At 37.0% G+C, this 15,174-nt stretch overlaps 4 protein-coding genes across 4 annotated transcripts; 1 reads left to right on the top strand and 3 right to left on the bottom strand.

Moving 5' to 3' along the window:
• Nucleotides 1-2,504: 2,504 nt before the first annotated feature.
• On the bottom strand, nucleotides 2,505-4,664 carry LOC128865207 (THO complex subunit 5). Its single transcript, XM_054105330.1, has one exon. It carries the CDS (start codon nucleotides 4,558-4,560, stop codon nucleotides 2,620-2,622), a length of 1,941 nt encoding a protein of 646 aa, XP_053961305.1. The 5' UTR covers nucleotides 4,561-4,664; the 3' UTR covers nucleotides 2,505-2,619.
• A 1,544-nt stretch (nucleotides 4,665-6,208) lies between these two features.
• On the bottom strand, nucleotides 6,209-7,619 carry LOC128863841 (transmembrane protein 138). The gene is made up of 4 exons (XM_054103209.1): nucleotides 7,085-7,619; nucleotides 6,955-7,027; nucleotides 6,709-6,880; nucleotides 6,209-6,639 (listed from the first exon to the last, which is right to left on the bottom strand). The coding sequence occupies exons 1-4, from the start codon at nucleotides 7,216-7,218 to the stop codon at nucleotides 6,530-6,532; spliced, it is 489 nt and encodes a 162-aa protein (XP_053959184.1). The 5' UTR covers nucleotides 7,219-7,619; the 3' UTR covers nucleotides 6,209-6,529.
• Nucleotides 7,620-11,265: 3,646 nt separating this feature from the next.
• Nucleotides 11,266-12,243, top strand: LOC128865327 (60S ribosomal protein L24). The gene is made up of 3 exons (XM_054105527.1): nucleotides 11,266-11,352; nucleotides 11,512-11,587; nucleotides 11,652-12,243. The coding sequence occupies exons 1-3, from the start codon at nucleotides 11,348-11,350 to the stop codon at nucleotides 12,039-12,041; spliced, it is 471 nt and encodes a 156-aa protein (XP_053961502.1). The 5' UTR covers nucleotides 11,266-11,347; the 3' UTR covers nucleotides 12,042-12,243.
• A 339-nt stretch (nucleotides 12,244-12,582) lies between these two features.
• LOC128865326 (protein disulfide-isomerase A5) lies at nucleotides 12,583-14,808 on the bottom strand. The gene is made up of 4 exons (XM_054105525.1): nucleotides 14,576-14,808; nucleotides 13,876-14,521; nucleotides 13,208-13,813; nucleotides 12,583-13,151 (listed from the first exon to the last, which is right to left on the bottom strand). Exons 1-4 carry the CDS (start codon nucleotides 14,609-14,611, stop codon nucleotides 12,865-12,867), a joined length of 1,575 nt encoding a protein of 524 aa, XP_053961500.1. The 5' UTR covers nucleotides 14,612-14,808; the 3' UTR covers nucleotides 12,583-12,864.
• Nucleotides 14,809-15,174: the final 366 nt, after the last annotated feature.

The following is a 15,174-nucleotide window of genomic DNA, read 5'->3' as shown; positions in this document are numbered from 1 at the left end:
TCAAGCCGACTCCGAACGGCAGATATTTTTTTTATGAGGAGCTTTTTCATGGCAAAAATATGCTCGGTGGTTTGCCATTGCCTGCCGAGGGGCGACCGCTATTAGAAATAACTTTTTCTTAATTTTTGATCTTTCACCGAATTTCGAACCGACGTTCTCTCTCTGAATTCCGAATGGTAGTCACGCACCAACCCATTCGGCCACGGCGGCCGCCATATTAATTACATATATATATATATATTTATATACATACATAACTTACTTAGATGGCACTAGAACTGTATGCCAGTTTTTGGTCGAATCTAAAACATTGTGGCATCTAGCTTGATTCGCTGATTGCTGGTGCCAGTTGGCGATACCGAGTGCTGCCTGGTAATGCCTCACTTCCTCTTCCTCGTCGACCACCAGTGGGTTACCTCTCGAAAGACTGTCATGAAGGAGCATTTTCGTTCATCCTCAAGACATAGCCAATCTGCTGTTGTTGTTGTTGTAGCAGCATAAACAATCCCCATTCTTACATACGGGGAATGCTGCTGGAGTGGCAATCCTTGGCCGGATATAAATCCAGGTCGTTTCGGTAACGTAGAACCGACTGCCGTGGAAAGCTGCTGTATTTCAATACGCTTCACAACGTCCACTTCTCGGTATAGTTCATACAGCTCACTGTTCCGCCGGATACGAAACTCATGCATATACATATATATAATTGGCGGTTACAACCTTTGTTGGTCATTTGGCAGAGCTTTTCCTACTAAAAAACAATTTTAAAATAAAAATGAAGAAACCTGCCTCCAAACTGCAGATGAATTTTTATGGAGCTTTTTTCATGGCAGAAATATTAGAAAAAACATTCTATCATTTGGTACTTCATGCCCAGGGTTTCGAGCCTGAGTACTGCGGTACTGAGTAATCTAAAAAAACTAAGCTCTTATAACTAAGCATTATAGCTTCAACTGAAGTCATGTCTGACACAAACTCATGGTTTTTACATGTAAATTAGAGTTGTATTAAAACAAGTAAATATACATACATATGCACATGAGTCTATTGTCAGTATTAATTTAAAATTAGTCTTGCTTACACTTACACTTTTTATCCATTTATTTTTATCCTACTACGCTTATACTCGGTCATACCAATAACGAATATTCTGCGCCCTAAAATATTTCTATCTGAAACGGTTTGTGTCAAATATAATTCTAAGCTACGTATTGTCACTCCAGCAGCATCGCAGAAAAGTAACGGTATATATTATGATGTTACAACAATAGAAACACAGCCGGGATAACGGATTATAACTGTGTAACGTTGTATTTATTTTATTATAAAATATAATTTAATTTATTATAAAATATAACTCTTGTATTTTTAACCGTAATACGCCGGAAAACGCCGATTACCAAACGGAATGTGTTCTTTTCAAGAGCGCGCAGGCGTTTAAAGGCAAAGGCAGTCCTATTATAAAATTCAAATTTAGAGTTTGAAAAAGGCATCTAGTAGTCATTACAATTTTGGGGCATTGACATATAAGAAAAAGGTTAAATTAAATCTTAACAAGTAGAACGTATTGCCATATAGAAATAAATATGTACATTAATATAAGTATGCTACAACTTCAAATTTCTTAAATGGATTCTGTACTCAAATATAGTCTGGGTCTACTGTTTAACAAAAGTTAACAAGCGTCAAAAAATGTAGCTGATATCTTTCCTCGGTAATCGGGTCTACAATATTGCAACTATATATATATATATAATTGGCGAGTACACCCTTTTTTGGGTGTTTGGCCGAGCTCCTCCTCCTATATATACATATATAGGCTCACTCAAGTAGGAGAGAGGCAGATGTCGAACGTTGCCGAACGCGGGGGCCGATTGTGCTCTTTGTCGTTCGTTCCGCGCGTTCGCTTGCAGTTCAAGCAAGGTAACGACGCATGAGCAAGATAGCGACACATTTTTTCGTGCGTGCAGCCGGCTAAATCGAATTATCACGTCAAAAGGGAATAATTGGCGCGTGCACTTCTGTTAGGTATTTGGCCGAGCGTGTGTGATGTACGTCTTGATGTTGTTCCACAAATGGAGGGACCTACAGTTTTAAGCCGACTCCGAACGGTAAATATTTTTATGAGGAGCTTTTTCATGGCAGAAATACACTCGGAGATTTGCCATTGCCTGCCGAGGGGCGACCGCCTACACTACAGCAACTACCTGGATTTAAACCAGTCTAAGGGCATCTCAGCAGGCTTGTCTAAAAATGCATGTGGATGTTTTATGTTACAACTGAGCCTTTATTACAACGAGAAGCAATAAGTTCTGCTTACCGCTAAAAAAGCAAACATTTCCGTTTCTTCTAAACACGTCGAAATATATGTATATTTTTTTTTTTTTGATCTTTACTTCAAACGATTTTGGTTATGAAAATTAAATGATTAAACTCATGGCTAGCATTACACTTTCAGCTATTTAAGAGTATTTTTCGCTTAGACTCAAACAAATTTACACATATTTTTATATTTATATATTTTCAGTAAATTTTTGTTAACATTAAATCCCATAATTACAAGAATTCCTATGTATTTTTAGATTCACAAAAGCGAATTGCAAATATAATTCTTAGAACTTACTGCTTAAATGTATTAACAGTACCGCCTTCAATATAACGATATGGTCGCGCACGTATACGTTTTGCGAATGCCTTTATATAGTGTTTCTCACGATGATACTCTACTGGATTGTAAAGTGGGCCTTCTGTCTCCAAGAATATATCGAAACTGTACATAGTACGTACAAGTTGAGTCGCCAACAACGCCAATGGATGCTGTAACATAGACTGCGTCAATGAGTTTGTCCAGAACTCCATTGATTTTACTGCCGCACTGTTAATGGCATTATGCTGACCATTCCAGTAAATGCATATGAACCAAATAGGACTTTCAGATGGAAATTTGCTACTTATGCTAACTAAACACTCCATTTTGGCTGAGCCGCGAACAACCACAGCGCGATAAAAAAGTTTATTACCATTGTTAATTTCACTATCAGTGGAAGGCGATGACGCCAAGTACTCTTCATAGGTAAGTGCTGTCCACTGTACGAGGCTACAGGCGGGACGAGTTGTGGGCAAGCATTCTTCTTTGAGATATAAATCGATTTGTTTTTGCACTAAAGCGCGTATCTGTTTGATCAAATTCAAGCGAGAGGTCCATAGTTGTTGTATTGATTTAATTAAATCAGGTATCATTTTCTGTAGCTGTGGCTGCTCGTTCCGCGTAACCTCACCTGATGGCGCTATGGCATTAGCTCCGTTAAAAACCTCAATGCAACACATGACCTGTAGCCAGCGGTAGGGACGTCCGTATTCTTTACAATTCAAATAATCTACACATTCTTCTGCTGTCATATTTATATGCTTCAGCTCATATTCGGCACCTGGTACGGGTATAGTATCACCCATATCATCGTCATGCAGATATTTGAGTACGTCTTGAGTTAGTGATACGTCTGCGAAACTTTGATCGACATCACTCAAACTTACAACTGTTGCTGCGGTGACAAAGCCCAAGCGCTTAAAGTAGCGCAATTTAACAGCTATGGACTCTTCCATACTTTTAGCGCCATTTCCAATTGTGAAGCGCACCTCAAGTGGATGAGGTTGCAAAACGCGTTTCCTCTGTTCTTGCAATACATCTATTAGCAATTCACTGTTACCGCCATGGGTTTTACGTTTTTTTGCAACGCTTCCCACGTCTAGCTCGTCCGTATCCGAACTGGCCCCACTCTTAATCATCTCTGTCTGTGCTGCTATTTCCAGTTGACGCACATCATCTTCACTACCCACCACAACTACACAAACATCACTTTCTTTAGCCAACTCTAGAGCGTGTATGTTCATGTATGCTAGATAAAGGGGTTGAGGCAAAAGCTGCACCAGTTGCTGCAATTTCCATTCGCGATCCATCGGCACTTGGAGCGCTTCTTGTAGGGGTCGTGTGGCTTTTAACAAAGTGCGCAGGGATGGCGCGAACGATGTAAGCTTCTCCGTTTTCAAAACGATATCTCTGAATACCTGTTGCTTTGTATTGAGTAATTCCTTGCATTGTGCCGACAATTGTTTACGCAAATTCAATTCTCGTTCCAACCGTGCCAAATGTTTAGCATGCCCTGACAATGGCGACACATCTTTGGGCACTAACGATTTGTCGTCCTCTCCTGCCTCTTCGGTCTCTGGCACCAATTCGATGTCCTCATCTTGGCTCTTGAATTTGTGACAATAACGTATCTCACGTTTCAAATGATTGACCTCGTATAGCAAATTCTGTAGATGCAGTCGATTGCTGTCTACGCGCACTTTTTCGCGGTGCAAGTCTTCACGTCCAGAGCGTAAGCTATACTTTACCATACGATTTACTTTCTTGATCAACACAAACAGCAACGATGCGTACTTGCGTTTCTCGGTCAATTCATCGTCACGATCACGTTCTGCGGTGCTGTTCTTCATCTTGAGCACTTCTTCAAAGATGTTGCGTAGCGTTTCGAAATTTTTATGCAAAGAGTCTGCCATTATATTATATAGAAAATTAAAACGTTTGTGGCAAACAAAAATATATTGCCATAAGCGCAGAAGTAAGTTGACAGCCGGCAGCAGACACAAAACTGTTTGACAGTAGTGGTTGAAAATTATCGATAGCTTTATAAACATTTTGCCATTACTATCGAGTGCTCCCAAGGCGAATTTATTACAGGTGACAGCAAACACATATAAGTAAAACCCTACATGTATTTGTTGTTGCGTTTGGTGCAACCATCACGTCAAAATCAGCAAGCAAATGTAAACATACGAATGTAAACATACCAATACATACAAACAAAGCATATAATTTTGACGTAAGCCATACCTACGGTGAAAAATTCAGCTGGGTAAATGCTGTCACCTTAATAAATTCGCCTTGAGTGCTCCCCAATCTATAAGAAAAATTGACAATTATTTGTTTACAGAATATCATAGTGTAATGATACAAAGTGTGCAGGTAACATTGCCACTTCTTTTCAGTACGCAGATTGGCAATTAAACAGAATTTTTTTTATTCTGCCTTATTAAAAAAACAAAAAAAATTTAAATGAAACATCAAACAGGCTGGCACACTTTGTGTCGAGTGTTTTTTTAAGCTTGAGAACTTAAAATAACATACATACAATACATAACAGAAATATTATTGGAATGATTATTTTTTATTATTATCTAGTAGATAAAAACGTCAGTTAAATTTTGACTAGTTTTTCCAATAAATCTTAAAAATAAGTCCCAATTAACGAAAGTTCGATGTAAACGGTAGCCATGTAAGCCAAGATCCTTACGTCAAGTTTTCTACGTAGTCAAGCCAACAAGTTGAGAACGTCGACGAATCAACATTTCGGTGCCTTCTTCAACACTTCACTCTAAGAACTACGCGGCAGATATATTTTTTTCGAAGAAAACTTCCACAATTTCGAAGCGTTCTTCTAGTGTTAAACAGTCAAACTCTGCTCTGCTGATGCATCTAAAAAAACACACTATATTATTATACTATGCAGAATATTCAAAACAAATTCTATAATATCGCGTAATTTGCACTATCGGCATCGAAAAAATCGACTATCACTAGTTTTCCAATAGTAATTGACAATTGTAGTGCGATTTTATAATGCAATTACTCACCTGCAACATTTTATAGACGTAACAAAAATAGTATCGACGTTTAATCACGGAATTAAAGCGTAACTATAAAAAGTGATATTTTTTGACTTGATAACGTCTTATAATTCGATTTAGCCGGCTGCACGCACGAAAAAATGTGTCGTTACCTTGCCCATTCGTCGTTACCTTGCTCATTTGTCGTTACCTTGCTCATTGGTCGTTACCTTGCTCATTGTCGTTACCTTGAATGAACTGCAAGCGAAAGCGCGGAACGAACGACAAAGCAAACGAACGGCAACGTTCGACATCTTGCTCTCTCCTACTTAAGTGAGCGTATATATGTATGTATATGCGCATATGTACATATATAAATTCACGTATTTGTATTAGCATATGCCTTCTTATTGATTATTATTAATTTGATTTACTAGAAGAATTTAAAATAAAACCAAGTTTGTTAATAATACCTGGTGTTTTAATGTTATTATTATTCTCCTTGGTTTGGCCTTTCTATAATATCAACATTGCGACCAGAATTTTCATGAATGCAAAGTTCAATTAACTCAAGAGGCAAAGCCCGGCCAAAAAATAGACGATTGGCGCCTTAAGAGCCAGCATATGTATATAACATTTTTTATGAAATGGAACAGATTTTGGATTAAATTTTCGTATTCTTGATCAAAATATTGCAAAGGTATCATTATTCGTGTAATTCTTATGCCAAAGTTTTTGCTTTTAATGTCTCAAACAAATATATTTATTGATTAGATAACTGTATTCTGAATTTTTTTACAAAAACAATATGTTTCAATGAAATCTCGATTAAACAACAATTATTAGCCACTTATTTTTTGTATTACTTATCACTCAGTTGTTCAGCAATCCAGTCAATATTCTCTTCATAATATCTGGGATCTGATACAACTAAAGCCGTATGTTTGCAAATATAGTAATAAGCACAGGATACTGAAAGTGAAAGTTTAGTTTCAATATTAAATGTCCAAACATTTTTATATTATTATTATTTGTTAATACCAATGCGCTGCACAAATGCTAAGGCAGTGAGAGTACTTGACCAGTCCGCAGGTGGCGCCCACATTATATTATAAACAATCCAAACATGTTGCGCGGCCGAGAGTAGGAAATAGGTGAGAATTGTGAATAGAAAGAATTTGCAATTTCGCAAAATTACAGAGGCGCCGCCGACCTAGGATAAGCAAAAATCCATATGATCATGAATACAAACGTATTTACTAAAAAAATGGGGCTTGTTTTTCTCACCTCGTAAACACAAGTAGAGTGCACAGCAAAAGTGAAAAATACATATTCACAGATTATAAAAACATCCTGAGTACTATAAAAACGATTCATATTTATTTTACCAAATCATTACAAATTTTGTTTTACTTACACAAACATCAATATTGAAAATTGGAGCTTTTCACGTAGGAAAATGTGCGCAAAAGTGTTGAAAAACAGATCCGCTAATAAAAACGTAAATTGAAGACATAGCAATAACGAATAACGTCGCAAAGTCAGCTTCATTATTGAAAATGTGCTAAAAACAAATTTAATGTAAAATTTATTTTATTGCGTAAATTTGTCACTGGTAATTCAAAGGTTTATTTATAACTCAATCTTCTGACGTCAAAATGCAGAGCATTGTCCTTAATTTTCCTGTGTATGTGTTTGAACAGAAGAAAAAGGGTACAAGAGCTTTTGGAGCCTTAATCGGACGCATGCGCCATTTTTTTCACAGTGCTGTGAAAAATAATTGTAAAAATGTGAATTGTAATAGTATTTGGCTGCTAATAATAAGCAGTTTGGAGGAAACCCGTAAACAACGTTTACAGAGGTTTCAAAAAATTATGTCAGCAATACGCATTCGAAATCCGATATTACATTTTATAATAAGTAATAAGAGGGCAAAGCGATTATAGACACACGATTTTTTCTATAATATGACTAAATAAGTATCAATCAAAATTAATATTATGCTTCATTGCCGGCATTCATTTCATTTAGTTTTTACTCTGACGTTTCTCCTTGCATTCGTTAAGATAATTATCGATAACACAGGGCTGCTAATATATTAAAAAAGTATGGTTATAATCCAGGACTATTTTATAATCTCAGGTTCCGGGAGAGAAATTTTGTATGGGTAATTAATTACGGATTGGGAGTTAAGCACGAAAAAGTAAATAATCTACTTATATGTGAACGTATTAAGAAAGAAATCTGTGGCAAACGTGCAAGTGAGAGTATAGTTGCGTCGCTACCAAACTCTATAAAAACGAAAAGTTTCTAAAAAATAAAAATAAAAAAAGTGTGTGTGTCAGCTCCGACACGCGACTGGAGTTTACTCCTTAAGAACGATTACCGTGATATTTAAAAATATATTTAATATGCAAAAGGAGTAAATGAAGACCTTTTCTATATTACTGGAAAAATATAAATTTATTTATTCTATTCGCTTTGTAAGCCACCTGGAATGAACAATTTTTTGGGGGTTTTTCTTTTTTAAGCTGTCGTTGCAATGTCCACTTATAATAGCACTACAAATATCAAATAGGTATTTTTGATCCGTACTTAAATCTTTTTCACTGGATATATCTGGTAGTGTGAATATAATTGGTTTATAATTGACGAAAGAGAGCTTCTCACAATCCTTCAATGTTTTCTCTATTTCACCGTTAAAGCTTTCAGACGTAGAGCCATCCATGTATTCAAACAAATGTCTACGCGGTAGTTCATTGGCGTGTAATTGGCAGATGAACCATTGTAAGGGTTTTTGAAGGCAATCTCCTCCAAAGGTTCAGACGATATCACTGGTATATGTAGGTTCTCAACGAACGCACAAGCACTAGATAGGAAACGGAAATAAGCACCAAAATGTGGGCAGTGTTATTTCTGACTAGAAATTAGCAACCACAAGGAAATATATATTTCCTACAAGTTTGCACCAACAACCAAGCGCTACATGGCAGGCAGTGCTATTTCTCACTGGAAATTAGGAACCACAAGGAAATAGCTGAATGGGTTGGGCGGCCGCCGTAGCTGAATGGGTTGGTGCGTGATTACCATACGGAATTCACAGAGAGAACGTTGGTTCGAATCTCGGTGAAAGCAAAATTAATAAAAACATTTTTCTAATAGCAGTCGCCCCTCGGCAGACAATGGCAAACCTCCGAGTGTATTTCTGCCATGAAAAAGCTCCTCATAGAAATATCGAAGTCGGCTTGAAACTGTAGGTCCCTCCATTTGTGGAACAACATCAAGACGCACACCACAAATATGAGGAGGAGCTCGGCCAAACACCCAAAAAGGGTGTACGTGCCAATTATATATATATATAAGGAAATATATATTTCTGACAAGTTTGCACCAACAACGAAGCGCTACAAAGTAGGCAGTGCTATTTCTCACTGAAAATTAGGAACCACAAGGAAATATATATTTCCTACAAGTTTGCACCAACAAACCAGCGCCACAAGGTATGCAGTGCTTTTTCTCACGAGAAATCAGCACCCACAAGGAAAATTTATTTCCTACAAGTTTGCACCAACAACCAAGGGCCACAAGATATGCAGTGCCTTTTCTCACTAGAAATTCGCACCCACAAGGAAAATATATTTCCTATAAGTTTGCTCCAACAAACAAGCGCCACAAGGTATGCAGTGCTTTTTCTCACTAGAAATTAGCACCCACAAGGAAAATATATTTCCTACAAGTTTGCACCAACAAAGTAGCGCCACAAGGTAGGCAGTGCTTTTTCTCACTAGAATATAGAAAAAGGGCAACGCGTCACTTCCGTCAGCGTACACTTCCGGTGATTCACACGATTTTACTACCCATATTTTTCATACCATGGGCCTTATATATCGTTTCTTAAGGAGTAAACTCCAAAAAGGATTTATATGGTTACTGTTGCAGAATGAACTATACTTTTATAAAAGTCAAGTTTGTAAGTTGTTAAAGTAAAAGCCTTTTTTCAATTTTTTAATTCACATTTTGTTCTAGCTTTTTCTACTTTTGCGGAAATTGAATTAAAAGTATTTTTGTATATTTATTTGAAAAACTGTCATAGGTTTTATAGTTACAAAATCATCAAATATCAAAGCCTTTTTTTCAAACAGTTTTTCGGGTTGGGTTGTAACTTTAACGTGAGGAAAATTATTAGTGGGTCCGTGCGCATGTTGTTGATAGTTTATAACTAATTAATATATTAATTTAAACAAATAACGGAAAAACAATTGTACACGAAAAATGTAAATATTGTAAAATACCACTTGTCTGGACCACTTTGTCTGGGAGCCACTGTATGCATCGCGGTATAATTAATATTTATAATTAATATTTCTTACTATAGAAGAAGTGCTTATTTGAAGTATTTTTATTTCAAGTTTAAATATTTTGGTATAATTGAATTAACTTTAAACAATAATTTTAAATAAATGTAGCTTATGATTAAACCATTTTGTTAAAAACGAATGGAAAAAAGAAAAGACAGAGTGAAAAGTGTCTGTCAAAGCGAAAATTAAACTTTTTTTCTCTTCACGTTTACACAGAACGAAAATTTACCCCCTGAGAGCCATTGGCCATGTATTCATTTCGCATATTGAACTTTTCCACATGCAAACATCGGGCGTACTTCTCCCCTATTTAGCACAACATGAAATGATTGCACATTTTTGGAGAAGTATAAATAGTTATTTATGAATATTAACATTTTTGTATACACATTTTGCTTTTCACGCTTTTCTCAATATTGTCATAAACAATTGTTTATTCGATTTCAAATATTCCTTGTCGATTGGCATACCATTACTCTCAGTGCTATGAATTTTGTTGACTGATGCTTACAGAAACACTTTTTCTCGACCAATCAAGCAATCAGGGTCGAATCGATGTGACGTCATTATAACTGACAATTTTGTTACATATACGGGCTACTGACCGTTCAAAGAGAAGGTCACCTGATAGTTCTTTTATATAAAAATTAAAAGTTAAATAAAGAAAACGGAAAATTCAAGCAGCTTTTTATAGTTTTCCAGGCACCTTCCGTAGAGGCCAATGTAGATCCACCAAAATTTATAGGTATATACTTTTTTCAAAGGTAGATTCAAATTTCTGATTTGCATAAATTTTAAGCAGCTATTTTTCTTGCTGGAAAATTGCTGGTATAAAGAAAAAGGCAATGGCAAACCTCCGAGTATATTGCTGCCATGAAAAAGTTCCTTGTAAAAAGCCATTTGCCATTTGAGTCAAGTTAAAACTGTAGGTCCCCCCATTTGTGGAATAGCATCAAGACGCACGCCACACACGCTCGGCCAAATACCTAACAGAAACGCACGCGCCAATTATTTCCCTTTTTTAACAAGAAGTTGCAGTTCTCAACCCGTTCCGCTACAAAACTCGGCTAGGAAACTCCGGGAACTGCAACTCCTTGTCATTATGTGTTCTCAAACACAAACACCAAAACCGGGTAATTTGTATAATTGTTGTCAACTATTATCTTCGCGAACACAACCTATAATACGCCAATATTTTCTTTGCTATCTTCCGTTAGGTGTCACCTGAAGAATTTTCATCAAATTATCAACTTTTGACAGTTCACTGACAGCTGTCAAATTGTAACCCATTTCCGTTTCTTTCTACTGACAACAACAGCAAGATGAAGTACGTTTGTTCGCCAATATTAATTTTTAATTTATTTATTTTATAGTCATCATATTCGAAAATTTAAAACTAATTGCAAATTTGTTGGATTAGTTAAAAGAAGAGAGTGTACAAAATGAAATTTCTTGGAAATTAATTGTGTTTTCTTCGTCTTTGCAGAATCGGATTGTGTTCATTCAGTGGGTACAAAATCTACCCTGGCCATGGCAAGACCATGGTCAAAATTGACGGAAAGGTACGTAAACTTTCTTCACCCAATTATTATTTGTATATTGATTTAGTTTTCTATCCCAATGTAGACATTCACTTTCCTCGACAAGAAATGCGAACGCTCCTACTTGATGAAGCGCAATCCGCGTAAGGTTACCTGGACTGTGTTGTATCGCCGTAAGCACCGCAAGGGTATCGAGGAAGAAACAACCAAGAAACGTACCCGCCGTACGCAAAAGTTCCAGCGTGCCATCGTCGGTGCTTCGCTTGCCGAAATCATGGCTAAACGTAACATGAAACCCGAAGTACGCAAGGCCCAACGCGAACAGGCTATTAAAGCCGCCAAGGAGCAAAAGCGTGCTGCTAAGGCTGCAAAGAAGACCACACAGCCCGCTCAGACCAAGGCTAAGGCTGCACCCAAGCAGAAGGCCGCTAAAGTGACGCAGAAATCTGCGCCCCGTGTTGGAGGCAAGCGATAAATTGGTGCTGACGCAGAGGCGATTTGCTTTGCAATATCGGTAGCAATTTTTTGTGGTCTGTGAACGCATTTGGGGTTAAAATAAGATAATTTACTTGTATTGAGGAAGTATAAATAAGACGTCCCTTTGCTAATATGAAAAATCAAAGTGAAAAATAAAAAAAAAAACTTGCGCGAATGAAAATTTGTGCGGACAAACAAAAGTGAAGTAAATTATTTTTAAAAAAATTTAAGAAATTAGAGAAAATTAAGGACTGCGCGCAGTTCATTCTTGGTCAAGTAAAAGATTCGGCAAGTAAGAAACAATGTGAGTACACCAACCGTTATGGCCAAGGTGCGAAAATTGTTATTTGAACGAGAACGAACTTGAAACAGTGTGGAACCTAGTGTGGGTGATATTACAAGTCTGAGTCGGACCGTGCAATGTAAACATGAGAGTATTTTACCAGACGGAACGAATCGTGATTAGGTACTATGGTGTGGATCGACGATATTCCCCAGAAAACTAAGTTTACAATCCAAAAAGAAACAAAAACTCAAGATTAAATCTATGAAATACTTTTTCCCGACAGTCATATGAGATGAATGCCGAAAGTAGGTTGGCAAAGTTTATTTAATAAAATAGATAATATCAAAAGTGTAGAGCGCAGTGGAAACAGTTACACTATTGTAAATATTAAAATTATAGAATACATATTCAATAATACTTTCCATTAACTTGAAAGAGAAATAGGTGTAAATAATAGCAGTTAAAATCGAGCATTCGTTGGGCAATAGTAGAAGTACTTCTTCCGCTACAGAAATGAGAATAGTGTTTGAGGACATCACAGTTCATCTGCTTTGTGTTTGATATGCACGGGTTCACTGGCCGAGAGATTTGGATTAGACATGTAAGCCACAAAATCCTTTCTGCTACGACCCCCATTGTAATCCGCTTTCGTTTTAAGGTACGAAAAGTAAGTGATAGTAGGATAACCGTTTGCACCGTGGGATTGACACAGATTCTGATACTTGGTACAATCCACAGCAGCAAAAACTATACGTAGATCGTCCTTTAATTCTTCGGCTGCTGCGGAAAACTCTGGCTTAGCTTTTTTGCAATGGCCACACCCTAAAAAATAGTATATTTCAGCAGCCTATAAAGATACGTTTCTTACATGTACTTACACGGTGCATAGAACATAACAAGAGCATGTTTTTTTCGCTTCAATATTGTGCTGAAATTCTCATCATTCAAAAATAACACTTCAGTGTTTTCCTCTTCCCACGATTTTTCTGGCGGAGGTGGTGGTGGCGGTTCCTTCGGGTCGCGCATAAATTCGACAATTTTTGGTGCGTCTCGCACATTTACATCAAATTTGAATATACCATTAATGAAAAATTTAAGTGTCGGGTAGCCGCGCACTTCAAATTGTTCGGCAATCGCTTTTTCCTTAGTAGCGTCTAAAGCAGCTAATATACCTGGTATTTTCCGTTCTTTCATAATTAGAGCAGCCTTTTCGTACTCGGGCTTCATGCGTTTGCAATGGCCACACCAAGGCGCATAAAACATAACTAAAACTGATTTCTCATCTTTAAGTACAGGCTCAAAACCTTGAGTTGTCAAATGTACGATTTCAGAGTTCGGGTCAGCTGACCAATCTGCCTCTTTTTCTTTTTCTACAGGTGCTGCATCCGGATCTTTCATGAAAGCGATAATTCCGTCTTTATTATTGTCTCCCTCATAGGAGCGCTTCAACTGCCCGCGCTCAAAATAAAGTATTGTGGGAAATCCTTGAAATATTGAGAGAAAAATTCAATACATTTTTCGATAGAATTAAAACACTTTTCTTCACCTGTAATATTATATGCACGTCTTGCCGGCGCATTTTCTGTACGCTCCACATCCATTGCCGCAATGACGTAGTTTTTACCTTTTACCTCTGTTGCCGCCTTGGAATAATCAGGTTTCAGACGTTTACAAAAGCCACACCATGGAACATAGAACATTACTAACATTGGACGCATATCTTTGCGCAAGTGACGCTGGAATGATTGGTAGTCGGAAAAATGTAATACATCCGCCCCTACCGGATCCTCCTCCCAGGGTAGATCACCAGCAGGATCACGCATGAAATTGATCATCGATGCCACACTAACTTGGCGATCATAATCTTTATGAAAGTCGCCATCTTTATAATGTTTAAACAAATATGGACTTGGAGAAACTTTCAACTTTTTGCACAGTTTCTTTCGTTCAGTTTGTGTACAATCAATTAGCACCATGGTACCTGTGCCGCGAATTGCATTCGCTGCTTCACGAAATACCTTCAACTCAACAGGTGATTCCTTCACACCCGTAACAAACAATACCAATACATTGGTTTTGGTTCTTAGTAATTTTTTGAAATCTTTGAAGTCAGCTATATCGTCCACAACAGCATTTCTAGAATTCGACTTTGCGCCACTTTCTTTACTTAGTAAAGCAAGTAGAATAAAGAGCTATAACAAATTTTCATTAATAAAATATAGAATTTTGACTTAAGTTCGGCTTACGTTGATGACAAGTTTAGTCCACGTCGTTCCCGACATGTTAATTGATTATTGCAGCTCAAAGATCACAACATGCACCGTGTTAACTTAAGTTTTCCGTATCTATATTTATTTTAAATAAATTATTTGATATAATATAGTTCTTTTAGTACATAATTTCGGTGTTAAAACATATTAAAAAAATCCGCTTAAATTAACCAGTTGAACACCCACACAATAGATGACGTTTACCTTTGCCTATTTGGGCAGCCAGCAGATAAAGCCGGTAGGCAGAGTTGCATTTTACAGAAATAAAAATATTTAAGATAAGTGTATAGCTCAAAAGTAAGGCGAAAACTCGTATAGTTAACGCTCAATGCACCAAAATTTCATGTGGGTCATTCTTTAATAACAGCATGGCGTTCATAAGAAAGCTAACGCGAATGCTAATAAGCTAATACAAGCTTTCAAAGATTTTTACAAAAAAGAAAACAAAGTAGCCCAGAGGGTTCAATATATCCCGAAAAACATTTGTTAATTTTCAGGCAGTCGATAGTGACACTGAATAAGTAACTTTTGTTTCTCACTTCCTCGAGAACGCGCGAGCTTTTTTTTTTTTTTCT

This window comes from Anastrepha ludens, chromosome 5 (genome assembly GCF_028408465.1).
Source record: "Anastrepha ludens isolate Willacy chromosome 5, idAnaLude1.1, whole genome shotgun sequence".
Lineage (NCBI taxonomy): Eukaryota > Metazoa > Arthropoda > Insecta > Diptera > Tephritidae > Anastrepha > Anastrepha ludens.
This window is presented reverse-complemented; position numbering and strand designations above follow the sequence as displayed.

What these genes read in the sequence shown, in the direction of transcription:
- LOC128865327 (XM_054105527.1), top strand. An exon ending in TGGTCAAAATTGACGGAAAG is followed by an intron (nt 11,588 to 11,651) that starts GTACGTAAACTT and finishes ATCCCAATGTAG; the next exon opens with ACATTCACTTTCCTCGACAA.
- LOC128865326 (XM_054105525.1), bottom strand. Translation starts at nt 14,611, where the DNA reads ATGTCGGGAACGACGTGGACTAAACTTGTCATCAAC. An exon ending in GGACTAAACTTGTCATCAAC is followed by an intron (nt 14,522 to 14,575) that starts GTAAGCCGAACT and finishes AATTTGTTATAG; the next exon opens with CTCTTTATTCTACTTGCTTT. An exon ending in ACGTGCATATAATATTACAG is followed by an intron (nt 13,814 to 13,875) that starts GTGAAGAAAAGT and finishes CAATATTTCAAG; the next exon opens with GATTTCCCACAATACTTTAT.
- LOC128865207 (XM_054105330.1), bottom strand. Translation starts at nt 4,560, where the DNA reads ATGGCAGACTCTTTGCATAAAAATTTCGAAACGCTACGCAACATCTTT.
- LOC128863841 (XM_054103209.1), bottom strand. Translation starts at nt 7,218, where the DNA reads ATGAAGCTGACTTTGCGACGTTATTCGTTATTGCTATGTCTTCAATTT. An exon ending in TTTTCAATATTGATGTTTGT is followed by an intron (nt 7,028 to 7,084) that starts GTAAGTAAAACA and finishes TCGTTTTTATAG; the next exon opens with TACTCAGGATGTTTTTATAA. An exon ending in AGCATTTGTGCAGCGCATTG is followed by an intron (nt 6,640 to 6,708) that starts GTATTAACAAAT and finishes TTTCACTTTCAG; the next exon opens with TATCCTGTGCTTATTACTAT.